The 26,350-nt window shown below is 42.0% G+C and overlaps 1 protein-coding gene across 3 annotated transcripts in view; it reads left to right on the top strand.

The window, feature by feature from the left end:
• The first annotated feature begins 690 nt into the window (after positions 1–690).
• The window catches only part of LOC109874052 (myosin-IIIb), a 45,790-nt gene continuing 20,130 nt past the window's right edge, over positions 691–26,350 (top strand). The window contains exons 1-9 of one of the 3 annotated variants that reach the window (XM_020465801.2): positions 691–1,087; positions 3,046–3,111; positions 3,472–3,602; positions 11,582–11,684; positions 21,060–21,162; positions 21,353–21,509; positions 23,323–23,425; positions 23,627–23,752; positions 25,359–25,467. In XM_020465801.2, the coding sequence (XP_020321390.1) occupies positions 986–1,087; positions 3,046–3,111; positions 3,472–3,602; positions 11,582–11,684; positions 21,060–21,162; positions 21,353–21,509; positions 23,323–23,425; positions 23,627–23,752; positions 25,359–25,467 (1,000 nt within the window). In that variant the 5' untranslated portion in view covers positions 691–985. Of the gene's footprint in view, positions 1,088–3,045; positions 3,112–3,471; positions 3,603–5,448; positions 6,114–11,581; positions 11,685–21,059; positions 21,163–21,352; positions 21,510–23,322; positions 23,426–23,626; positions 23,753–25,358; positions 25,468–26,350 lie in introns of those variants that run through there. The other 2 variants (XR_002252661.2, XM_020465802.2) reach the window with 2 other exon arrangements.

Below are 26,350 nucleotides of genomic sequence, written 5' to 3' on the forward strand. Positions count from 1 at the left end.
CCCTGCTGTTTCATTACAATATGTTTAAAGGGAAAATCCACAGATGAAACAATAACAAAACGGAACGCCTCGCCTCTGTTTTGGTAAAAAGCTGACCACTGCTGTCCTCCTTACTTCCAAGCGTTAATTCAAGTTGGATAATCTTTGGATGCTGACAGCAGTCGCACAATTGAAAAACAGCTTGGACTGTGGCCTACAAACGCCTATTCCTGCTCTTTTCCCGCGTTCCACCAAACACATATGGTGTCATCATAGTGGTCTCTGATTTATGGTCAGACTCGCTCACATTGAACAAATTTAATTTGCGCCTTTTTTCAATGGTGTTTTGAATTTCATTGAGAAAACAGAGAAGTGTCAAAGATTTTTTCCGCAAACATCCTTTCTGAATTTCAAAGTTATCCTCGAAGTATCTATAATCTGATTACAATATGTTTTGTTGGTATTTTAACAAATTACAGTTAGTTTTTTGTAATCCCGTACGTGTAACACATTACATATAATCTGTTACTCCCCAACCCTGGTAGTCTGTACATTTAAAATATAAATATTACTGCGAGCTGCCAATCAAGGCAATATGACTGGACTATATCAACAATTGACGAATGAAACAAATACTAAAATATCGTTTGGGGGAGTTTTCCTTTAACCATTATAAATTTCAATTTCAATGGAGTGACGTCAGGGTTGGACGTCCCAAGGATACAGTATAGCAATGAAAGCGAGGGAACCCTTGCTTTGCACGCCTTTTAACTTCAGTACTCCCCTGGGAGTAGAGTAAACTCAGTTCAGTTACGCTGTGTGCACTGCTGTCACAGTAGCCTTTTTACGACATAACACCGCTGTCGTTTTTAGGCGCATATGTTGGATTTTAATGTCAGAAAACGAAGGCAAATTAATTTGTTTTTATCAAGCTTCAGTATAGTCCAGTAACGTTACATATAATTATTGCATCCGAGTTTATCGAATAAATACGATTTAGAAAGAAATGGAGGGGCTCTTCCACGAAGATTTGGCAGCCTTGTCAGATTTGGATGAACAAAGTTTGTTGGAATCCCTGAGTCAACGGTTCAAACAAGATCACATCTATGTAAGTACATGTTCAGACTTGAAATGTGCATGTGACTGTTTTGGGTAAATCAACGTGGTTTCAGAGCATGTCCTATTGTTCTGTACGTAAATCCGATACATTAATTTAGTGTGATATGTTACGTTTTCGCATGGTATTAATTTGTGGATGTCCATCATTCATTTCGTATGATATGTAACGAATTACAATTTGTATGTTACGTTACGAATTGCAATTCGTACGATATGTTACGAATTTGAAAAAGGAAGTATGATGTTACAAATTCCAATTTCTAATTTGTTGTAGCTAACGTTAGCTAGGTGGCTAACACTAAGGTTAGCTAGCAGGGCTAACGTTAGTGCTAGGGGTTAGGGCAGGGTTTCGTAACTGATTCCCTCGGGAGTGGTTTTATTTGGCCCCCCAAGTTTTCTGAGCAAACAAAAACTCAATAATGTTGAAGGGTTGGGATCTATGAACAACACAAATATTCAGTCATATCAACATGTCATTTTAATTCATGCCATTGTTTGCTGCCAGAACAAAACCTTTGTCAAATAAATTGTAATTGTCAGATGGTTCGTCAACAAGTATAGACTAACAGTGAAATGCTTATTTAGGCCCTTCCCAACAATGCAGAATACAACAAATAAAAAATAAAAATAGTAACACAAGGAATAAATACACAATGAGATATGATAGCTTGGCTATATACGGTGCATTTGAAAAGCAGACCCCTTGACTTTTTACACATTTTGTTACGTTACAGCGTTATTCCGAAATGGATTAAATAAAAAATTTGCCTCATCAATCTACACACACTACCCCATAATGGCAAAGCGAAAACAACTTTTTTTAAACATTTTTGCAAATGTATAAAAAACCGAAATACCTTATTTGCTGTGAGACTTGAAATTGAGCCCCGGTGCATCCTGTTTCCATTGATCATCCTTGAAATGATTCTACAACTTCATTGGAGTCCACCTGTGGTCAATTCAATTGATTGGACATGATTTGGAAAGGCACACACCTGTCTATATAAGGTCCCACAGTTGACAGTGTATATTCAGAACAAAAACCAAGCCATGAGGTCGAAGGAATTGTCCGCAGAGCTCCGAGACAGGATTGTGCCGAGGCACAGATCTGGAGAAGGGTACCAAAACATTTCTGCAGCACTGAAGGTCCCCAAGAACACAGTGGCCTCCATCATTCTTAAATGGAAGAAGTTTGGGACCACCAAGACTCTTCCTAGAGCTGGCAGCCCGGCCAAACTGAGCAATTGGGGGAGAAGGGTCTTGGTCAGGGAGGTGACCAAGATCACGATGGTCACTCTGATAGAGCTCCTCTGTGGCGATGGGAGAACCTTCCCAGAAGGACACCCATCTCTGCAGCACTCCACCAATCAGGCCTTTATGGTAGAGTGGTCAGACGGAAGCCACTCTTCATCAAAAGGCACGGCAGCGCACTTAAAGTTTGTCAAAAGGCACCTAAAGCGCTCAGACCATGAAAGACAAGGTTCTTTGGTCTGATGAAACCAAGATTGATGTCTTTGGCCTGAATGCCAAGCGTTGATGGGGAAAACTATTTAATCAATTTTAGAATAAGGCTGTAATGCAACAAAATGTGGACAAAGTCAAGGGTTCTGAGTACTTTCTGAATGCACTGTACATTGAGTACCAGTACCAAGTTGATGTGCAGGGGTACAACGAAATTGAGGTAGATATGTACATATACTGTAAGTACTGGTGAAGTGACTAGGCAACAGGATAGATAATAGACAGTAGCTGCAGCGTGTGTAGAAGTGTGTGTGTGTGTGCGTAGAGTCAGTGACATTGACTCTATGCAGTGACACTGGAGTGGTGTGTGTCTTTGAAAATACAGTACACATTAATTGGGCGGCAGGTAGCCTAGAGGTTAAAGTGTTGGGCCAGTAGCCTAGTAAACTCTCTCTCTCTTTCCCTCCTACCACCTATCTCTACAAGACCTACATTGGGGACATCTTGGTGGCCATAAACCCATTTAAATACCTCCCTCTCTATGTGAAAGAGGTAAGTACTCCCACAAGACCAATAAGCATTAAGCTGTGCTGGCAGACTTTCTCCTAAAAGCTGCCCTAGTTATCTCGTGACTCACTATAACCTGGAAAACATTAAAGTTGGCATATTGCAATTAATAATGTCACTTCAACCCAGAAGATAACTTATTTTCTTGGAATAGGACTAGACACTGAACTTGCAATTGTTATTGGGACTTTTGAATAGCTCCAACTAATATTGAGGCTTTAGAACTTATGCTTGCTTTTATTATCTTAGGTGACATAACTGACCAGGAATCTTAAAAAAAAAAAAAATCTACTAAACAATTTGTAGACAATGGCTGTAAAGATGTTCCTCCTTGTATCTGTGCAGGTGTCAGAGAGGTATAAGTACCATGAGAAGAGCAAGCTACCTCCTCATATATTCGCTGTGGCAGACAGAGCCTACCAGTCCATGATGGGAAGGTTAGCCACGGGACCCCGAAACCAATGTATTGTTATCAGGTGAATCCATTAACAGTCTAGTACTTATTTTACACTACTGAGCCAAGCTGTATTGGACTAGCCTGGTCACATATCCACTATAATAGTTGCTGGAAACATGTTGTAAAGGACAATGAATAGAAAGTATCCAAGCCAGCACTGTAACAACGGTTAATGTAATATACTGGTTAATGTAATAACTTTTCAATTTTGTATGTAATAAAACCGGGTTAATGTAATAACGTGCTGGTTAATGTAATAAAATGTTCAGCTATTAACCTGTAATTATTACATTAACCGGTGAGTAACAACTTTGTGGATGAATAATGTAATAACTTCAACCAATCATGTAATAACATACCAAAATCAATGTTTTTATGTACTACTTTTCCCAATTTGATGCACATACAGTTGAAGTCGGATGTTTACATACACTTAGGTTGGAGTCATTAACTTGTTTTTCAACCACTCCACAAATTTCTTGTTAACAAACTATAGTTTTGGCAAGTCGGTTAGGACATCTACTTTGTGCATGACACAAGTAATTTTCCCAACAATTGTTTACAGACACCGTGAATTATAAGTGAAATAATCTATCACAATTCCAGTCGGTCAGAAGTTTACATACCATAAGCTGACTGTGACTTTAAACAGCTTGGAAAATTCCAGAAAAGGATGGCATAGCTTTAGAAGCTTCTGACAGGCTAATTGACATCATTTGAGTCAATTGGAGGTGTACCTGTGGATGTATTTTAAGGCCTACCTTCAAACTCAGTGCCTCTTTGCTTGACGTCATGGGAAAATCAAAAGAAATCAGCCAAGACTTCAGAAAAAAATTGTAGACCTCCCCAAGTCTGGTTCATCCTTTGGAACAATTGCCAAACGCCTGAAGGTACCACGTTCATCTGTACAAACAATAGTACGCAAGTATAAATACCATGGGACCACGCAGCTGTCATACCGCTCAGGAAGGAGACGTGTTCTGTCTCCTAGAGATGACTTCACAAAATAGATGGCATCATGAGGGAAGAAAATTATGTGGATACTGAAGCAACATCTCAAGACATCAATCAGGAAGTTAAAGCTTGGTCGCAAATGGGTCTTCCAAATGGACAATGGCCCCAGGCATGCGTCCAATGGTGTGGCAAAGGTATTGGATTGGCCATCACAAAGTCCTGACCTCAATCCTTTAGAAAATTTGTGGGCAGAACTGAAAAAGTGTGTGTGAACAAGGAGGCCGACAAACCTGACTCAGTTACACCAGCTCTGTCAGGAGGAATGGGCCAAAATTCACCCAACTTATTGTGGGAAGCTTGTGAAAGGCTTCCCAAAACGTTTGACCCATGTAAAACAATTTAAAGGCAATGCTACCAAATAGTAATTGACTGTATGTAAACTTCTGACCCACTTGGAATGTGATGAAAGAAATAAAAGATGAAATAAATAATTCTCTCAATTCTGACATTTCACATTCTTAAAATAAAGTGGTGATCCTAAGACAGGGAATTTTTACTAGGATTAAATGTCAGGAATTGTGAAACTTGAGTTTAAATGTATTTGGCTAAACTTCCAACTTCAACTGTACTACCACCCACTGACAATTACAACTCAAACACATGCCCATCATACAGGAACACTCACAAGCACACGTTGAAATGTACACACATGCACAGTCGTAGACACTCGCCGGCCAGTTTATTAGGTACACCACCCCGTTCTCAAATGGCTCGCTTCTGCAGATGGGGAGTAATGTGGATTTCTATATAGAGCATGCAGACAGGCATCGTTAGTTACTGTTCTATTAAGTGTTAGAAAAGGCAAAACAAGTGACCTAAGCGACTGAGTGTGGTATGATCGTTGTTTCCAGGTGAGCTGGATCCAGGATCTCAGAAACTGCCGCCCTCCGGGGGTTTTCACACACGACAGTGTCAAGGGTTTGCTGAGAATGGTGCAATAAACAGAAAACATTCATTCAGTGGAAGTCCTGGAGCGAAAACAGCTTGCCGAAGGAAAATGGCAAGAATAGGGCAAGTTAAGAGGCGGGCCACAAACAGACCAATAATGGCGTAGTACAACAGTGATGTGCAGAATGGCATCTCGGAACGAACAACTGGTCGATCCTTGTCGGATGGGCTATTGCAGCAGATGACCACACCGGGTTCATCTCCTATCAGCTAAAAACAAGAAGAAGCGGCTCCAGTCGGCACACGATCACTAACAATGGACAATTGAGGAGTGGAAAAACATTGCCTGGAACATGACTGCGAGTTCAGTTCACTTGAGTGGCTTGCGCAGTCCCCAGACCTCAAACCAATTGAGCATCTTTGGGATGAGATGGAATGAGCTGTTCACAGCATGAATGTACCGCCGTCCAATCTTTTTCAACTGAGTGATGCCATCGCATTAGCATGGACCAACATCCCTGTGGAACGTTTCCGACACCTTGTAGAATTCCCAGAAGAATCGGGCTGTTCTGGAGGCAATGGGAAGTCCGACCCGGTCCTAGATGGGTGTTCCTAAATAAATTTGCAGGTGAATGTAAAGACGCACACATTAAAATGTACACACACCAAATTAACTGTGTACTCCTACATGGAGACATAGTTTGGTGAAGTGTGGTTCTGATGGTGACACAGTGGACACACATCTGAACCCCGGAATAGCTGCTTGCAGCTTTAATTATTACATGTTTTTACTCTGTTTTGACACAATGACATGAACATCCCCTTGTACTTAAAAATTGCACACGCCTCTCCCCTCATTGAATTAACCAAAAATGATGATTACAACCTCAAATAACAATAACTGTAGCGACCCTGTGTTTATGAACGTGGAGATCGACTTTACCACTTGCGTTAACAGCATGGACAAGCTCACTTTCATTAAACTTGTTGGTTTGTAACAGATGTCTCTTTCCATTCATCAAATGACCAGTTTGGATGCTAGAATTAGTAGAGTTGATGAACATGCACAGGGAGCCTACAGGATACTTTTTAAGTAGCCTAATCAGATTAAAACATTGTGACTGTTAGTGTTGGTGCCACATCTAAAACAAGATCAATAGGGGAGCTTTTTGAGCTGCGTCATGTCTTCACTGTTCTTTAATGCGCAACGACACACCTGTCCTCCGCTGCCTATCAGATATTCCTCTATGTTCTGGTGGATGTATATTGAAAATTGGTGCAGATTTGAATGATTTTATTTGTGGTATGATTGGTTGTTTGCTTATTGTCGATCTGGACAAACAATCCACCTACCGCTATTGTCACTGAATGGTGGAAAGAGGACAGGATTAGACAGACTAGTAGACTATATTGACCTGTGGTTTCATAATCGTGTAGAAAAGCCAAGTGCATATGGGAAGTACCAAAATACCTTAATAGTGCAAGCAGATGAGGACATTTGGCTATGGAAGAAATGTGTGTATATAGTAAAACCAGGGGAAGAAATGTGTGTCTGTGTGTATAGTAAAACCAGGGGAAGAAATGTGTGTGTGTGTATAGTAAAACCAGGGGAAGAAATGTGTGTGTGTGTATATAGTAAAACCAGGGGAAGAAATGTGTGTGTGTGTATATAGTAAAACCAGGGGAAGAAATGTGTGTGTGTATATAGTAAAACCAGGGGAAGAAATGTGTGTGTGTATATAGTAAAACCAGGGGAAGAAATGTGTGGGTGTGTGTATATAGTAAAACCAGGGGAAGAAATGTGTGGGTGTGTGTATATAGTAAAACCAGGGGAAGAAATGTGTGGGTGTGTGTATATAGTAAAACCAGGGGAAGAAATGGGTGTGTGTATATAGTAAAACCAGGGGGAAAAACACACTACCCTCCCCTGTGTCCAATAAAAAAAACACAACCCTCCCCAAAGCAAAAAAAAAAAGAAGTTTATCAACCCTCTATTCTCTCCTACCCCAGTAAATTTCAAACTATCCCTTAAAGGACACAGCTGGAGATATACATCCTGTTCAATGTTTTATTACGTTAACCGGCAAGTTATTACATGAACCGTTGTTACAAGCATGGTTCAGTTTGGGTCGGCACGATAGTGTGAAAGTTTTTTTTATAAGCTGTCTTGAACACTATCCAGACATTTCCTAACAAACACCAATGTCAGGGTTTTGTTTTGCTCAGCGTTCGCGGTTCTCTTTTATGCTGACATTGACAGCTTAGCTGTGTCCGTGTTTGTTGTGGCTGCAGATCCGCAGGCTTGCGTCATGTCAGCATTATCCTGCTGCTAAATGCTGCCATAGTGAAGAGGTCTTGTGTAGCCTCCTGGTGAGAACACACCGTTTTCCTTATCTGCCTCTGGTGACCTTCATCTAGCTTGACATATGGCACCCTTTTCTATTGCAGATGGAAGAAAAACATATATTTTTTTACTGTCTGTCTGTCAGACGTTTAGGAGCTTAACTTTAGCCCTGTCAATCATTCCAGGGGAGGATATTTTGTACTGTTCTTTGCTCTCCACTGCTGCAGGCTACAGACCTTTTTTTCCCTTTTTTTTTTTTAGATGTTGGTGTATAGATTTTAATACTGTCATTTCAAACACTTTGTCACTTAAATGAATATGCAACCTGCGTGTGAATGTTTAAAAATGTAAGCCACTTTTATCCCTTTTCTCTAAGATAAAATGGCATAACATACAACTTTAGACTGAAAAGTAACATCAGCAAACCAGACCATGGATTCTAGTATTGCAGATACATTTATCTACAGGATGTGTATCTCCAGCTGTGTCCTTTTTAGGAAAGTGATTACATGAGGGTATTCAGGGCCGGAAACAGGTGTTATTGCGAATGATTTGTAGACTGGAAGGGTGAACACCGTGTAGTTTGCATCTATGGAGATGTTGATTGGTAAACTCCTGCAATGGAAGTGAGATGTTGCTGTTCTGTTTTACATCCACAGAAGCTTGTGGATCCATCTGGAAAGAGGGGGGCTTAAATGCTTTAAAGCATGAATGGAAGGACTAATGCACTTTTACAGATCTATGCGGTTGTTGCTTGTATAGTATTTTCCCATTTGTTCCAAGCACACGCCTTCCCAGCAGCCCCGGCAGTGTTTGATAGGGCCAGTCGTTCTGGGTTACAGCGACACCACTGATGAATGAGCCAGTCAGGCGGTAGGAGGGGTTGAATGAGGCTGATAATTGTTTAGGCAACAAGGAAGGACTGTGATTGACGACCTACTAGGTCTGGGCGATATATTCAAGTTTGTTTTAGCGCGATGTGGAAAATGCCTGTATCGCAATAATCGAGGTTCTGTTATAACGTAACGTTTTACAAATGCTCACTGTCTCTTCTCTCAGCCCAATGTCGAATCATGTCCCAATTGCGTGCCAACACATGCACAGAGGTTATCCACCAATCACAGCCCTAGACAGCCTTTCACAAGAAAAGTTTGAGGTGGAAGGAGAATGGATGCATTGACCTATTACATGGCGAAATACAGTGGGGAGAACAAGTATTTGATAACCTGCAAAATCGGCAGTGTTTCCTACTTACAAAGCATGTAGAGGTCTGTAATTTTTATCATAGGTACACTTCAACTGCGAGAGACGGAATCTAAAACAAAAATCCAGGAAATCACATTGTATGATTTTTAAGTAATTAATTTGCATTAATTAATTTGCATTCTTACTGGTTGGTAGGTGATCAAATACTTATGTCATGCAATAAAATGCAAATTAATTACTTAAAAATCATACAATGTGATTATCTGGAATTTTGTTTTAGATTCCGTCTCTCACAGTTGAAGTGGACATATGATAAAAAATTACAGACCTACATGCTTTGTAAGTAGGAAACACTGCCGATTTTGCAGGTTATCAAATACTTGTTCTCCCCACTGTATATGGTTTCAGTATTTACAGTAGAAAAGTCAGGCTTTAAAAAGCTGCTAGGTACAGTTGACCACAAATATCAGCTGCCAAGCCATAGGTATTTAACGGAAGAAGCCCTGCCGTGATTATACACTGCTACCGGCGAAAGAGTCGCAGAGAAGCTGGCTAGTGTTTCTTATTTTTCCACCACAGTCGATCTATGGTCGAGCAGAACGTCAGAGCCGTACCGAAGTTTGACAGTCCACTACATCAATGAAGACTGTAAATTGCGAAATGTCTGCCTCCAGACGTCTTACTTCCCCGATGATCATACGGGTGAAATAATGGCCCAGGGTCTCAATGACTGGCATCGTGGAAGATGAGCAAAGACCAACAGGTGTACATGACAACTGACAGCCGGAGCAACATGATAAAAACATTGCTCTTGAACAACTGATTGTTGTATTCCCAAAAATTATTATATAAATTACATATTCAAACAGCTAGTGATCAAACATTACTTAACAATAGAATATACGTGTGGGTGTTATTTGTTTTGCACAAATAGGTGTGTGTGTGTGTATGTATGTATGTATGTATGTATGTATGTATGTATGTATGTATGTATGTATGTGTATATATATATATATATATATGTATGTGTGTGTGTGTGAAAATATGTATGTATGTATGTATGTATGTATTTTCACACACAGACACATCTCAATTTCTTATTATGTGTATATATATATAAATCTCGTGACTCTTCGAAACCTCTGAATTTTTTTGACATATTACTTTTAGGCCATATCGCCCAGCCCTATGACCTACAGTATACAATGACGGGGAGAGAGAACACTAGCCTAAATGCATAGGTATACCCAAATGTTAGGATGTAAATAACACTTCTTATTGTAATGAGAAAGGGCTAGACAAAAGGTGTCAAATGTTCAATAGACAAAATGTCTATTAAATTACATTGACAGTTTTGCCCCCCACAGCCCCGTCCCCCAATGCACCAACGACCATCAAATGAACAAAAGAGAAAGACAAAGGAAAATAGACAGTAAAAATCATGAAAGCAAAGCCAACTGAATATGTTTGAGTGCATGTATGGCACTATTTACATGTGTGTCCATGTATGTGCACGTGTGTGCATTTTGAATGAGAGTGTGTGTGTGTGTATATATGCATGTGTTCAAACACCTGCAAGGCTTCAGGCTCAGGCAAACAGGCATTAGTTGTAACAATACTGTCCCTCTGTCATTCAAACTTTTTATTTTGACTTTCTTTTTTACTTCTTGCTTCATTGTAGGACAATTAATATGCTATAGAGTTGCCATGGAGCCTAGATTTTACATGGGGATAAGGAAGAAATGCATTCAACTGCCAAGCCTTATCAGTTCTCCCAGGATTTTAAACTGAGTGTTGTTCTTGGACATGAACTTGCAGTTGGTGAATGTTGAGTTGTTGTTTTTTTTGACGCAAACGTTATGCAGAAAGTCAGGAAGACTGATGGAATAATGGAAATACAACCAGCGTTGATGTCATGGAAACATTTAAATTAGATTTAAAACATTTATTTGTGAAATGCCATTTGCAATCAGAGCTTATAACAATAGCCCTAGGCCACGCTTGGCTTTCTCCCCTTGGCAGAATGGCGAATCCTGGTATCAACAGTAGCTTCACTGTATTTAGGCTACACTATCAGCTGCACATGTACATTTGCATGTCCTATTGCTCATGCAAAACCCTGCACTGGTTTTCAAGTACTCACTCATGTGTACTGCTTATCAGTTTGGTAGAGAGATACATCAAGCTCCTATAATTTGGCTGCCAAATGTCCTTCTAATTCTGGGTCACTAGAAACATGAACACATTTGTAAACAATCATGTTGAAGCCTAGCTTAATTAGGAATATGGTTCTGAACAAGGTAGATTAAAAAGTCGACATTCTGAGGTGATATTGTGTTATCTGTACCAAATGAATCTGCCAGTCAGTGTTCAGAATGTCTATCTCTCTAGTCTGTGTATTCTAGCAATGCACTGCTTTTTTTTTCTCTTTGAATTTGAGCAATTGAGTAAATTGCCTTATTCAATGTTGTAATACAGCCGTACTACATGGCGCCACTGATACACTGGCACTTATTTAGAATGGTCTCCTGTACCTTGTTACACAGTGGGGAGAGTGGAGCAGGGAAGACCGAGAGCACCAAGCTGCTGCTCAGACAGATCATGGAGCTGTGCAGAGCCAACTCACAGCTGGAGCAACAGATACTACAGGTAAGACTCTACCATGCGCATACCTACACCAATGCTAACATATTGCAGGAAAGAGATCTGTCATTCTCCATACTATGAGCAACAGAAATTGCCGGGAAGACAGAGGTCTGTTATTATACCAATAACAATGCTGACTTATATCAGACAAATTACAGTAATAACAAATTGGGTTGGCTGCTGTAGGTATGAGAGACATACTGCAGCTAGACCAGTTTCGACATGTCCCTTCTACCACACTTCAGGCTTGCCCTCATACCTCAGTTTAAATCAATATGGACATGGAATTTGCATGATATGAACAGAATGGGACACTCCTCTTATTGTCAATGCCTCAGACATAGTTTGAATAGGAGTTGGATGTTGATCCAAGGCTACTTTGCCAGCTTACTTTCAGAGTATGCAGCAGCAGTAGCACTGATGGACTGATGAAGGACGTGTGGTCCCACCTTGACATCATCTTGATATTCACCTCTGTGTGTAGTTGTCACCGTAAATACAGGGCTTGTGACCTGCTCATAACACTCATTCCACGTTCAAAACAACTGGGAACTCTGGTCAAATCATGGCGTCAGTGATCTTCAGGTCAGAAAGTCTGAGCTCTAGAAAGAGGCCCAAGTTCCCGAGTTGGATGACCGTTCAAATCAAATTTTCCCAGTCGGAGCTCGTTTTTTTTCCCCCCAGAGTTCCCAGTTGTTTTGAACGCACTGAAGTCGGAAGTCGAAGATTTCCAAGTTCCCAGTTGTTTTGAACGCGACATCATTCCAACGTCTGTGTGTCAGCCATTTTAGTGAGTCACTCAGTTGAAAAAGGGATGTTTAAGGTCATACTTTGTTCTTTTGCGGTCCCACCTTCAGGTTGATGTGTTTTTTTTATGGGCGAGAAACAATGAAATGTCACGATTGCATCAAAGAAAGGGTTTGGCTTTTCTAAAAATAGCCTTGATTGTTGTATTCCTATAGGCCTGCCCACTGCTTGTTCAAAGGATGTAGCAGTGATAAAGAGGTGTGTTCTAGAAGGTATAATAATGTTGAATAGGTTAAGTTACCTAAGTTCCAGCATTCACCATTCTGTACCAACAAACCGAGCACACCATGCACTATGCAGAGACCCACACTTGGGAAATTAACCAATTGGCGTAGACCTCATTTCATTGCACACCACTCGTAGACCTTAGTCTTAAATATACTATTTACCATGGGTCCAACTGAAACAGCTGAGTCTTGTCAAATGGCAAAACATTACCCAGTAACACAAAAGCATGTTTTTCTAGTTAGATGTGTAGCTGATGAGACTGCACAATGGAGTGTACCGGTTTGAACTCACCCAACATGGAATCCCAGTCCAGAAATGCTACACATTGGATTGGCTACATCCATTTTGACATCGTAGGACATTTTATTTGGTTTGTTTATAAAAATGAATGGAGGAAACCCTCTAAGTCTGAAGTAAATGAGGAATTATAGAGATACCTAGATAAGACTGTTTTGTCTGGCATGTATTAGCTCAAGGTTCTCTCCAATGCTACAAAAACTAATTGTGGATTTTACTACCATTTTATGCCTATGCATTTGGAAAGTATTCAGGCTCCTTGACTTTTTCTACATTGTTAGTTACAGCCTTATTCTAAAATGTATTCAATTGTTTTCTTCCCTTCATCAGTCTACACAGAACACCCCCATACTGACAAATCAAAAACAGGTTTTTAGAAGTATCACACTTACATAAGTATTCAGACCCTTTACTTTGTTGAAGGACCTTTGGCAGCAATTACAGCCTCAAGTCTAATTGGGTTTGACGCTACAAGCTTGGCACACCTGTATTTGGGGAGTTTCTCCCATTCTTCTCTGCCAATCTGGCAGGCAGGCTGGATGGGGAGCATCGCTGCATAGTTATTTTCAGGCCTTTCCACAGATGTTCGATCGGGTTCAAGTCCAGGCTCTGGCTGGGCCACTCAAGGACATTCAGAGACTTGGCCCGAAGCCACTCCTGTATTCTCTTCTCTTGGCTGTGTGCTTAGGGTCGTTGTCCTGTTGGAAGGTGAACCTTCGCCCCAGTCTGAGGTCCTGAGTGCTCTGGAGCAGGTTTTCATCAAGGATCTCTCTGTACTTTGTTCCGTTCGTCTTTCCCTCGATCCTGACTAGTCTCCCAGTCCAAGCCGCTGAAAAACATCCCCACGGCATGATGCTGCCACCCATGCTTCACGGTAGGATGTTGCCACGTTTCCTCCAGATGCTTGGCATTCAGGCCAAAGAGTTCAATCTTCATTTCATCAGACCAGAGAATCTTGTTTCTTATGGTTGGAGAGTCCTTTAGGTTCCTTCAGGCGGGATGTCGTCCATTTTCCTGAGGGGTAGCTTCCATCTGGCCACTCTTATCATAAAGGCCTTATTGGTGGATTGCTGCAGAGATGGTTGTCCTTCTGGAAGGTTCTCCCATCTCCACAGAGAAACTCTGTCAGTGACCATCAGGGTTCTTGGTTACCTCCCTGACCAAGTCCCTTCTCCCCCAATTGCTCAGTTTGTTGGGCAGCCAGCTCTAGGGAAGAGTCTTGGTGGTTCCAAACCTCTTCCATGTACGAATGATGGAGGCCACTGTGTTCTTGGGGACCTTCAATGCTGCAGAAATGTTTTGGTACCCTTCCCCAGATCTGTGCCCTAACACAATCCTGTATGGAAGGGCTATGGAGCATTTACTTCAACCTCTTGGCTTGGTTTTTGATCTGACATACACTGTCAACTGTGGGACCTTGTTATATAGACAGGTTTGTGCGCCTTTCCAAATCATGTCCAAAGGGTCTATAAATACTTATGTAAATAAGTTATTTCATTTAAATAAATAAAAATGTAACGTGCAAAAATGTAAACCTGTTTTCTCTGTCATTGTAGGGTATTGTGTGTAGATTGAGGACGTGGGGCCCGCATTCTGAAATATGATTTGTCCCCCTCAGTCTTATCATTGGAATGTGGTATAAAACAGGGAAACGGTGTGCTTTAGGACCATGCGGCCGCCTCCGAGTGGTCGGGTAGGCTGTTTTTGGAGTGTGCATCCGACTGGGTAAAAAAAAACATTTTAATCCCTCCCTCACTTCTGAAACCAAAGTTGCGCCCCTGTTCAGCATTGTTGACCGCTTGAGGGGAAGGGGGCAGGAGAGAGAGACCATCTTCTGTTGTATTAACTATGCTGTGTATTCCCCCTCATTCATAGTAGCGTTCAGTGATAGTTGAAAGTGATATAGCATCAATCAAGTGATGCTATGATAACCTTATCTAATGGCTACAGATACAGTATTATGTTGTAGGATTGTCTTCCATCATGACCAAAGGTTATTATCTGCTTTGATATTGGAGAAGTATGATCTAATGCACATCCCTTTGGATGTACGGTCCACTGTGTTGCATTGGTTACCAAACTTGTTCTCATTGTGACCGAAATTAAAAGCTTTAGAATTTTCTTGTGACGGACCAAATACACACAACCACGTTTCTGGATTTCTGCCACAACCCAAGAGACACTTCCTTCCTACCATTTTGAAATCTCAAACAGAATATCATAACATCATGGATGTTTTACTTTTCTTCCTCTTTTTGACCACTGTGATGATTACTATGGTAAACACACAGACTTGACCGACGTTACTTTCCGGCCCCTGTTTTCTCACGCCTGTCTCATGGTACGAGAAGTTCTCTGTGGGATACGGGATGAGACTGAGGGCCTCGAGGAAAACTAGGAAGTGTGGGAATTGCATCACTGGGACTTGGTGGGAGTGATTTGGCTGGCTCCTTGGCTGTGAGCTAGGGTTCAGAGAAAGGCTGTGTTTGACAACACTTTTTATTACACTGATGTTATTTCGGGGTACATGTGGTTGGAGTAGACATGGATTTGATTAGCTTGTATGGCTTAGGTCAGTATTCTGTAATGTACTGTACATTCGCTGGTTATTCTCACAAGTGTTACAGCTGCATGTTCTCTTCAGGCAGGGTGCTGATTAAGTATTCTAGACCTTTTTGGAACAGTGGAAAATGCAGTTCAACTGACCACTAAAAAACAGAGTAAGAATGGTAATATGGGTTTCCAGATATACTGTAGCCACATGTTCAAAGTCACTACTTTTTCTATGCCACGTAATGGTTTGCTTGCGTGTCTGCAGAGCAGGGATAATTGGGAGAGTACAGAGTTCCAGCAGTCAATAAAACATATTTTCCAGAGTTTCACATCTTCCATTTCCCCCTGCTGTTCTGCTGCGGTCTTCTGATGAGTTTGAGACAATCGTAGGTTCACTGAGTCCAAGTAAACATTCATAATGCAAACACTTTTTCATAAGCCACTTTTCACACCATACAATTATGTTTCATTCATTGTACTTAAAAGTGGTCCCTGGAACAAGTACATGGTATTGTTGGTACATGGTACTTCTACCCTCTCTGACTGCCTGGTAATTGACGGGGTGGGGAAAGTGAGAACTTTGAGAGTGAAATATGTTGAAAAGCTAACAGGAAATCCTGTGTCATTTACTCCTACCTCGGCATGCAATCCCCTCATTGTGGTCACAGCCAGGACGTTGGTTTCATTACAATCATGTGTTTGCATTATTGTTTAAAAACAAGTATATTGCTCTTGCTGCATTCTTTTATATGTTTGATAATGTTCATTTGTTAACTTTTGCACACAGGTTGATAAGACATCACCAGCACATTTTTGATGGCCTGCTAGAGTTCAACACACTGACATGACTTGTAATTTAGTTATATCGAGTTGAAGGAGATGTTACAAAGTGTTTTATAGCTTCAATATGCCATCAGTTTTCCCTGAATAAATGCATTGTATTCCTCGTCCAACTTTCACTTCCTTCATTCTCCTGAGGTGTCTATATATCAGTAATTTACACATTAATCCAATGACATTTTAACTTTAGTATTAATTTCCCCTGGGGAAAACTCTTGACCTTGCTCCTCTGCTATTGTGATATCTTGGTTTCAAAGTACCACATCCTTAAATGTCATGCTCTTTACTAGTCAGGAAACAAGTGAAAGGTTTCACTGGTCATGAATTCTGTAATGTATTGCATCCAGAGAACAATGCTATCATTCTTCCCTTGTTTATCAGATGATACAACCCTTAGTGTGTTTTGATACTTAGGCCATCTGGCACGAGAGGCTATGATCAAATCACGTTTTATTGGTCACATACACATGGTTAGCAGATGTTAATGCGAGTGTAGTGATGCTTGTGCTTCTAGTTCCGACTGCAGTAAAAACTAACAAGTAATCTAACAATTTCCATACAACTACCTAATACACTCAAATCTAGAGAGGTGAATGAGAATATGTACAGTTGAAGTCGGAAGTTTACAGACACTTAGGATAGTCATTAACACTTGTTTTTCAACCACTCCACAAATTTCTTGTTAACAAACTATAGTTTGGCAAGTCAGTTAGGACATCTACTTTGTGCATGACACAAGTAATTTTAACAACAATTGTTTACAGACAGTTTATTTCACTTATAATTCACTGTATCACAATTCCAGTGGGTCAGAAGTTTACATACACTAGGTTGACTGTGCCTTTAAACAGCTTGGAAAATTCCAGAAGATTTCATGGCTTTAGAAGCTTCTGATTAGCTTCTGGCTAATTGACATCATTTGAGTCAATTGGAGGTGTACCCATGGATGTATTTCAAGGCCTACCTTCAAACTCAGTGCCTCTTTACTTGACATCATGGGAAAATCAAAAGAAATCAGCCAAGACCTCAGAAATAAAATTGTAAATTGTAGACCTCCACAAGTCTTGGGAGCAATTTCCAAACTCCTGAAGGTACCACGTTCATCTGTACAAACAATAGTACGCAAGTATAAACACCATGGGACCACACAGCTGTCATACCAATCAGGAAGGAGACGCGTTCTTTCTTCTAGAGATGAATGTACTTTTGTGCGAAAAGTGCAAATCAATCCCAGAACAACAGCAAGGACCTTGTGAGATGCTGGAGGAAACAGATCCTATATCGACATAACCTGAAAGGCCGCTCAGCAAGCAAGAAGCCATTGCTCCAAAACCGCCATTAAAAAAGCCAGAGTACGTTTACAACTGCACATGGGGACAAAGATCGTACTTTTTGGAGAAATGTCCTCTGATCTGATGAAACAAAAATAGAACTGTTTGACCATAATGACCATCGTTATGTTTGGAGGAAAAAGGGGGAGGCTTGCAAGCAGACGAACACGATCCCAACTGTGAAGCACGGGGGTGGCAGCATCATGTTGTGGGGGTGCTTTGCAGCAGGAGGGACTGGTGCACTTCGCAAAATAGATGGCATCATGAGGGAAGAAAATTGTGGATATATTGAAGCAACATCTCAAGACATCAGCCAGGAAGTTAAAGCTTGGTTGCAAATGGGTCTTACAAATGGACAATGACCCCAAGCATACTTCCAAAGTTGTGGCAAAATGGCTTAAGGACAACCAAGTCGAGGTATTGGAGTGGCTATCACAAAGCCCTGACCTCAATCCTACAGAAAATATGTGGGCAGAACCTGAAAAAGTGTGTGCAAGCAAGGAGGCCTACAAACCTGACTCAGTTACACCAGCTCTGTTAGGAGGAATGGTCCAAAATTCCCCCAACTTATTGTGGGAAGCTTGTGGAAGGCTGCCCGAAACATTTGACCCAAGTTAAACAACTTAAAGGCAACGCTACCAAATACTAATTGAGTGTATGTAAACTTCTTACCCACTGGGAATGTGATGAAAGAAATAAAAGCTGGAATAAGTAATTCTCTTTTCTATTTTGACATTTCAAATTCTTAAAATAAAGTGGTGATCCTGACTCACCCTTTGACAGGGAATTTTTACAATGATTAAATGTCAGGAATATGAGAAACTGAGTTTAAATATATTTGGCTAAGGTGTATGTAAACTTCCGACTTCAACTGTACAGTCGTGGCCAAAAGTTTTGAGAATGTCACACATTAATATTCACAAAGTCTGCTGCCTCAGATTGTATGATGGCAATTTGCATATACTCCAGAATGTTATGAAGAGTGATCAGATGAATTGCAAAGTCCATCTTTGCCATGCAAATGAACTGAATACCCCAAAAACATTTCCACTGCATTTCAGCCCTGCCACAAAAGGACCAGCTGACATCATGTCAGTGATTCTTTCGTTAACACAGGTGTGAGTGTTGACGAGGACAAGGCTGGAGATCACTCTGTCATGCTGATTTGAGTTCGATTAACAGACTGAAAGCTTCAAAAGGAGGGGGGTGCTTGGAATCATTGTTCTTCCTCTGTCAATCATGGTTAACTGCAAGGAAACACGTGCCGTCATCATTGCTTTGCACAAAAAGGGCTTCACAGGCAAGGATATTGCTGCCAGTAAGATTACACCTAAGTCAACCATTTATCGGATCATCAAGAACTTCAAGGAGAGCGGTTCAGTTGCTGTGAAGAAGGCTTCAGGGCGCCCAAGAAAGTCCAGCAAGCGCCAGGACCGTCTCCTGATGTTGATTCAGCTGCACCACCTCTACAGAGCTTGCTCAGGAATGGCAGCCGGCAGGTGTGAGTGCATCTGCACACACAGTGAGGCGAAGACTTTTGGAGGATGGCCTGGTGTCAAGAAGGGAAGCAAAGAAGCCACTTCTCTCCAGGAAACACATCAGGGACAGACTGATATTCTGCAAAAGGTACAGGGATTGGACTGTTGAGGACTGGGGTAAAGTCATTTTCTCTGATGAATCCCCTTTGGGGCATCCAGAAAAAAAGCTTGTCCGGAGAAGACAAGGTGAGCGCTACCATCAGTCATGTGTCATGCCAACAGTAAAGCATCCAGAGACCATTCATGTGTGGGGTTGCTTCTCAGCCAAGGGAGTGGGCTCACTCACAATTTTGCCTAAGAACACAGCCATGAATAAAAAATGGTACCAACACATCCTCCGAGAGCAACTTTTCCCAACCGTCCAGGAACAGTTTAGGTGACGAACAATGCCTTTTCCAGCATGATGGAGCACCATGCCATAAGGCAAAAGTGATAACTAAGTGGCTCGGGGAACAAAACATTGATATTTTGTTAAACCCCACACATTCGGACAAACTCTAAGCATTGATTATGCAAGAATGGGCTGCCATCAGTCAGGATGTTGCCCAGAAGTTAAATGACAGCATGCCAGGGCAGATTGCAGAAGTCTTGAAAAAGTAGGGTCAACACTGCAAATATCAACTTCATGTAATTGTCAATAAAAGCCTTTGACACTTATGAAATGCTTGTAATTATACTTCAGTATCCCATAGTAACATCTGACAATAACATCTAAAGACACTGAAGCAGCAACCTTTGTGGAAATTAATATTTGTCATTCTCAAAACTTTTGGCCACGACTGTACATGTAAAGTAAACTTGGCAAAAAAAGAAACGTCCTCTCACTGAATGAACTGCGTTTTATTTTCAGCTAAAAGCTTAACATGTGTAAATATTTGTGTTTACATAAGATTCAACAACGGAGACATAAACTGAACAAGTTTCACAGACGTGACTAACATAAATGGAATAATGTGTCCCTGAACAAAGGGGGGGGGGGTCAAAATCAAAAGTAACAGTCGGTATCTGGTGTGGCCACCAGCTGCATTAAGTACTGCAGTGTATCTCCTCGTGGACTGCACCAGATTTGCCAGGTCTTGCTGTGAGATGTTAGTTAGGTGTATGGTTATTGAACAAGCATGGGAAACTGTGTTTAAACCCTTTACAATGAAGATCTGTGAAGTTATTTTGATTTTTTAAAAATGATCTTTGAAAGACAGGGTCCTGAAAAAGGGACGGTTAATTTTTGTGCTGAGTTTATATGGATGAGCGATTGCCGAACTGCATAGGCAAGGTGCAATAGAAGTTACAAAATACAGTATATACATCAAATTAAACTTGATTTGTTACATGTGCCAGATTCAACAAGTGTAGACCTTACCGTGAAATGCTTACTTCACGGTAAGGTCTACACTTGTTGTACTTGTAAGATATGTAAACATTATTAAAGTGGCATTTGTTTAAAGTGACTAGTGATCCATTTTATTGAAGTGGCCAGTGATTGTGTCTCAATGTAAGCAGCAGCCTCTCTGTGTTAGTGATGGCTGTTTAGCAGTCTATTGGCCTTGAGATAGAAGCTGCTTTTCAGTCTCTCGGTCCCAGCTTTGATGCACCTGTACTGACCTCGCCTTCTGGATGGCAGCAGTGTGAATGGGCAGTGGCCCGGGTGGTGGTTGTCCTTGAATAAACCGTCACACTCTAATATACATCATGGATGTCTTGTGATTAGGGCTTGGAAATGTTAAACTCCTGGCTCCATGTAGGATCACCATGATGTAAGTTCTTGTGGTGTATGGTATTTCTAGGTGAATCCTCTGCTGGAGGCCTTTGGCAATGCCCAGACTGTGATGAATGACAACAGCAGTCGCTTCGGGAAGTACATTCAGCTGCGCTTCCACAACTCCTCAGGTGGGTGGGGGGGTGGTGTGTGTGTGTGTGTGTGTGTGTGTGTGACAGTGTATTCATATATTGTGTGTACTTATGTTCATATTTGTTTATTTATATACTAAATGTATGTGGTGATTGCATTGATACGACAGACATGTAGCATGACTTGATCCTGTGTGTGTCCTTGTGTGTGGTGCTGTGCTCTTAACAGTAATAGGAGCTAAGATCAACGAGTACCTCCTGGAGAAGTCTCGTGTGGTCCACCAGGATGAGGGCGAGAGAAACTTCCATATCTTCTACTGCATGCTGGCGGGCATCTCCCCGGAGGACAAAGACATGTATGGCCTCCTGGACCCCACGCAGTACAGGTGGGTCCACTGTGATTTTATCATTCTGCAATGTTTCCTCCACAGGTAGTGATGACTCTGTGGGTGTGGTCTGGGAAGTTAGACATTTCCACAGAGTCATAGGGTCACACTGTAATAATTAATTTTTTTATTTTCCTGACATAAACCAAGGTTTTTGTTTTGGAACTCTGATATCTAGTCTTAATGTTCCTTCCTGCCTTTTTTGGTTCTTATGGCTTATACAAATAGAGACCACATATAGTTCCCAGTGTTGTTCAGTAGGTGTATGCTACTTGTATTTCATTTCTTCTTGACAGTTGAACAGGCCTAGGCCTGGAGTGAAATGCTAGTTATTTAAACAATGTGGTGTTTGTAGTGCCCTATGATGCAGTCAGTTGTTGTGCCCTATGATGCAGTCAGTTGTTGTGCCCTATGATGCAGTCAGTTGTTGTGCCCTATGATGCAGTCAGTGGTTGTGTCCTATGATGCAGTCAGTTGTTGTGCCCTGCGATAGTGGCTACCCTGCTATGTTGTAGTGCCCTATGATGCAGTCAGTTGTTGTGCCCTATGATGCAGTCAGTTGTTGTGCCCTATGATGCAGTCAGTTGTTGTTCCCTATGATGCAGTCAGTTGTTGTGCCCTATGAGGCAGTCAGTTGTTGTTCCCTGCGATAGTGGCTACCTTGCTATGTTGTTGTGCCCTATGATGCAGTCAGTTGCTGTGCCCTGTGATAGTGGCTACCCTGCTATGTTGTTGTGCCCTATGATGCAGTGAGTTGCTGTGCCCTACGATAGTGGCTGTCCTGCTATGTTGTAGTGCCCTATGATGCAGTGAGTTGCTGTGCCCTACGATAGTGGCTGTCCTGCTATGTTGTTGTGCCCTATGATGCAGTCAGTTGCTGTGCCCTGCGATAGTGGCTACCCTGCTATGTTGTTGTGCCCTATGATGCAGTCAGTTGCTGTGCCCTACGATAGTGACTGTCCTGCTATGTTGTTGTGCCCAATGATGCAGTGAGTTGTTGTGCCCTATGATGCAGTCAGTTGTTGTGCCCTGTGATAGTGGCTACCCTGCTATGTTGTTGTGCCCTATGATGCAGTCAGTTGTTGTGCCCTGTGATAGTGGCTACCCTGCTATGTTGTTGTGCCCTATGATGCAGTCAGTTGTTGTGCCCTACGATAGTGGCTACCCTGCTATGTTGTAGTGCCCTATGATGCAGTCAGTTGCTGTGCCCTGTGATAGTGGCTACCCTGCTATGTTGTTGTGCCCTATGATGCAGTCAGTTGCTGTGCCCTACGATAGTGACTGTCCTGCTATGTTGTTTTGCCCTATGATGCAGTCAGTTGCTGTGCCCTATGATGCAGTCAGTTGCTGTGCCCTACGATAGTGACTGTCCTGCTATGTTGTTGTGCCCAATGATGCAGTGAGTTGTTGTGCCCTATGATGCAGTCAGTTGTTGTGCCCTGTGATAGTGGCTACCCTGCTATGTTGTTGTGCCCTATGATGCAGTCAGTTGTTGTGCCCTGTGATAGTGGCTACCCTGCTATGTTGTTGTGCCCTATGATGCAGTCAGTTGTTGTGCCCTACGATAGTGGCTACCCCGCTATGTTGTAGTGCCCTATGATGCAGTCAGTTGCTGTGCCCTGTGATAGTGGCTGTCCTGCTATGATGTAGTGCCCTATGATACAGTGCAGCAATGTAGAAGCCTCAAAGTGTTTGTCAATCAGATATGCATAATGCGTTGACCATTATGCCCCCTACATATGTAACCTGTGTGTGTGTTCTGTGCTCACTCATCAGATCTGTATAAATGTGTTTCTGTGGCTGTGTCTGTCAGGTATCTGAATGGGCGGTACGGCTCTGAGGACATAGTGAGGAAATGGGGGGAGAAGTACAGTGAAGTGTGTAACGCAATGGACATGGTGGGATTTCAGGAACAGGTAAGACCTCTCTGAAACTCTTTCTCATCCATCCGTTTGCAGTATTACAGCCATGAGGACAACATCTGAATCTGATTGTACTTTGTTGGACTAATTGGTTGATTGACTGATAAACAAATTGTTAGATGTTATTAACCAGTTGATAAATGACCAATTGATTGACTGACAGATGGACTGATTGTGTATATGTTGTGTCATCAGGAGAAGGTAGACATGATGACTATCCTGGCAGGGATCCTGTCTTTGGGAAACATCATGTTTGAGCCCACAGAGACCGATGTGCTCAGGGTCACTGGCAAGTCCATGGGCTGGCTCAAAGCCACAGCTGTGAGTCTACATCCTCCTCCACTCCTTCTTTGCCATTATTTATTTTGCTCAAGGAAATGGCTAGTCTGGCAGTATCAATTATTACGAACGTAAGAGGATGGTACTGCCAAACCAATAGATTCATGAATAGTTCGATTCCAGGCTGTATCACAACCGGACAGGATTGGGAGTCCCATAGGGCGGCGCACAATTAGCTCAGCGTCGTTAGGGTTTGTCCGGGGAAGGCCGTCATTGTAAATAAGAATTTGTTCTTAACTGACTTGCCTAGTTAAATAAAATAAACATTTAATTCCATTTGGCCTCGTTTGGTAGCAGCTTCTGTTAACATATGCAGTTTACTTATTGACCTGTTGGTGTTTTCTAAGATTGCAGTAGGCATTTTTTCCCTTTTCCTCCATAAATGTTCATCAGTGGTATTGACATAGCAAAATATCAACTACAAGAACAGTTCCAATCAACAGTTTACAGTAGAAGAGTCATCTGATAGTGGTTTATACAGCAGAAGGAAGGGGTCCAACGACTAAGCTAAGGGGAAGAAACTGTTGATTATCAGTCCTGAGCATACATGGTAAAATCAAACAAGGGGATTTTTGAGGCAATCACTACAGTACTTTCTTTACAAAATCACCTCTGACCTTTCTAACATGGACAGCAGCTGGCTCATGGAGACAGTTTTGACACTTTGTGTTATTTTCAACTAGTTTGTGTGTCCATGATATTTAAACGTTCTACTGCGTCTGTTCGTTTGTGTATGCATAGATCCACATGCTATTTAAACAGGTGATCGTGTGTGTGCGTGCCTTCAATTTAAACAGATGACTGATTGCACCCTGCTCCACTGTCCCTCTTGATTAGCAGCCCTCCCAGGCCGGCAGTGGGCTGAGGCAACATCTGGCCAGCTTAGATAAGACACAGGGTCACGAGGGGCTATATTTGGAGTTTAATGGAGAGGTACTGCTCACGATGCTAGGTTAACTTCCACCTGACGCAGGATCAGCTGGTCTTTGCCCAGTTTTCATCGTCATCATTATGAGCAAAACATCTTCACAGATCTGGATACTGAAGGGATTTGGGTTCTAGCAACAGGGGTGATTAGGGCACATTAGCAATAGGGGTGATTAGGGCACGCTAGCAACAGGGGTGATTAGGGCACGCTAGCAACAGGGGTGATTAGGGCACGCTAGCAACAGGGGTGATTAGGGCACGCTAGCAACAGGGGTGATTAGGGCACGCTAGCAACAGGGGTGATTAGGGCACGCTAGCAACAGGGGTGATTAGGGCACGCTAGCAACAGGGGTGATTAGGGCACGCTAGCAACAGGGGTAATTAGGGCACGCTAGCAACAGGGGTGATTAGGGCACGCTAGCAACAGGGGTGATTAGGGCACGCTAGCAACAGGGGTGATTAGGGCACGCTAGCAACAGGGGTGATTAGGGCACGCTAGCAACAGGGGTGATTAGGGCACGCTAGCAACAGGGGTGATTAGGGCACGCTAGCAACAGGGGTGATTAGAGACATACAAATGACTCTGGGGAAGTAGATGACAGATCATAAAGGATCATTGCCAAAATCCTGACGTATCCCTTTTAATATTTTGCCTTCTCAGGGTCAGTTTGGGGTGCAGGAGGAGGAGTTGCTGAGGAGTCTGACCTGTACTCTGTCTGTGACGAGAGGAGAAGCCATCCGCAGGCTGCACAACCAGCAGCAGGCTGAGGGTAAGGAGAAAAGCTCTGGTCCAGGATCCGCTTCCCTTACCACATCACCTTAGCCATTAGAAAGGAGGGCCTGAGTCCGTATTAACCACCATGGATACTAACTGTTGTTGTAGGGCCTCTAGAACCCAGTTTTGTCATTCATTTGGGCTTTCCATGAAACTGGAGAGCACAAATCAAATCAAATGTATTTATATAGCCCTTCGTACATCAGCTGATATCTCAAAGTGCTGTACAGAAACCCAGCCTAAAACCCCAAACAGCAAGCAATGCAGGTGTTGAAGCACGGTGGCTAGGAAAAACTTTATGTCTTGTGGGGTATGCATGGGTGTCTGAGCTGTGTGCTAGTAGTTCAAACACACCGCACTGCATTCAGCATGTCAACACTTCTTACAAAAACAATTAATGACGATGTCAATCCCTCCACTTTGAGCCATTAGAGATGTATTTAAATAAAGAAAAAATGGACATGCATATTAACAATTATTATTATTATTATTACATTTAAGGGCCAGTCGTGCTGCCCTCTTCTGAGTCGGTTGTAATTTTCCGATGTCCCTCTTTGTGGCACCTGACCACACGACTGAACAGTCAAGAGCCTTTAGGACCTGCCTTGTTGATATTGTTGTTTAAAAGGCAGAGCAGCACTTTATTATGGACTGACTTCTCCCCATCTTAGCTACTATTGTTTTGACCATGACAGTTTACAATCCAGGATTACTCCTAGCAGTTTAGTCACCTCAACTTGCTCAATTTCCACATTTATTTATTATAATATGTAGTTGCGGTTTAGTGAATGATTTGTCCAAAATACAATGCTTTTAGTTTTTGAAATATTTAGGACTAACTTATTCCTTGCCACCCATTCCAAAACTAACTACAGCTC

This window comes from Oncorhynchus kisutch, linkage group LG29 (genome assembly GCF_002021735.2).
Source record: "Oncorhynchus kisutch isolate 150728-3 linkage group LG29, Okis_V2, whole genome shotgun sequence".
NCBI lineage: Eukaryota > Metazoa > Chordata > Actinopteri > Salmoniformes > Salmonidae > Oncorhynchus > Oncorhynchus kisutch.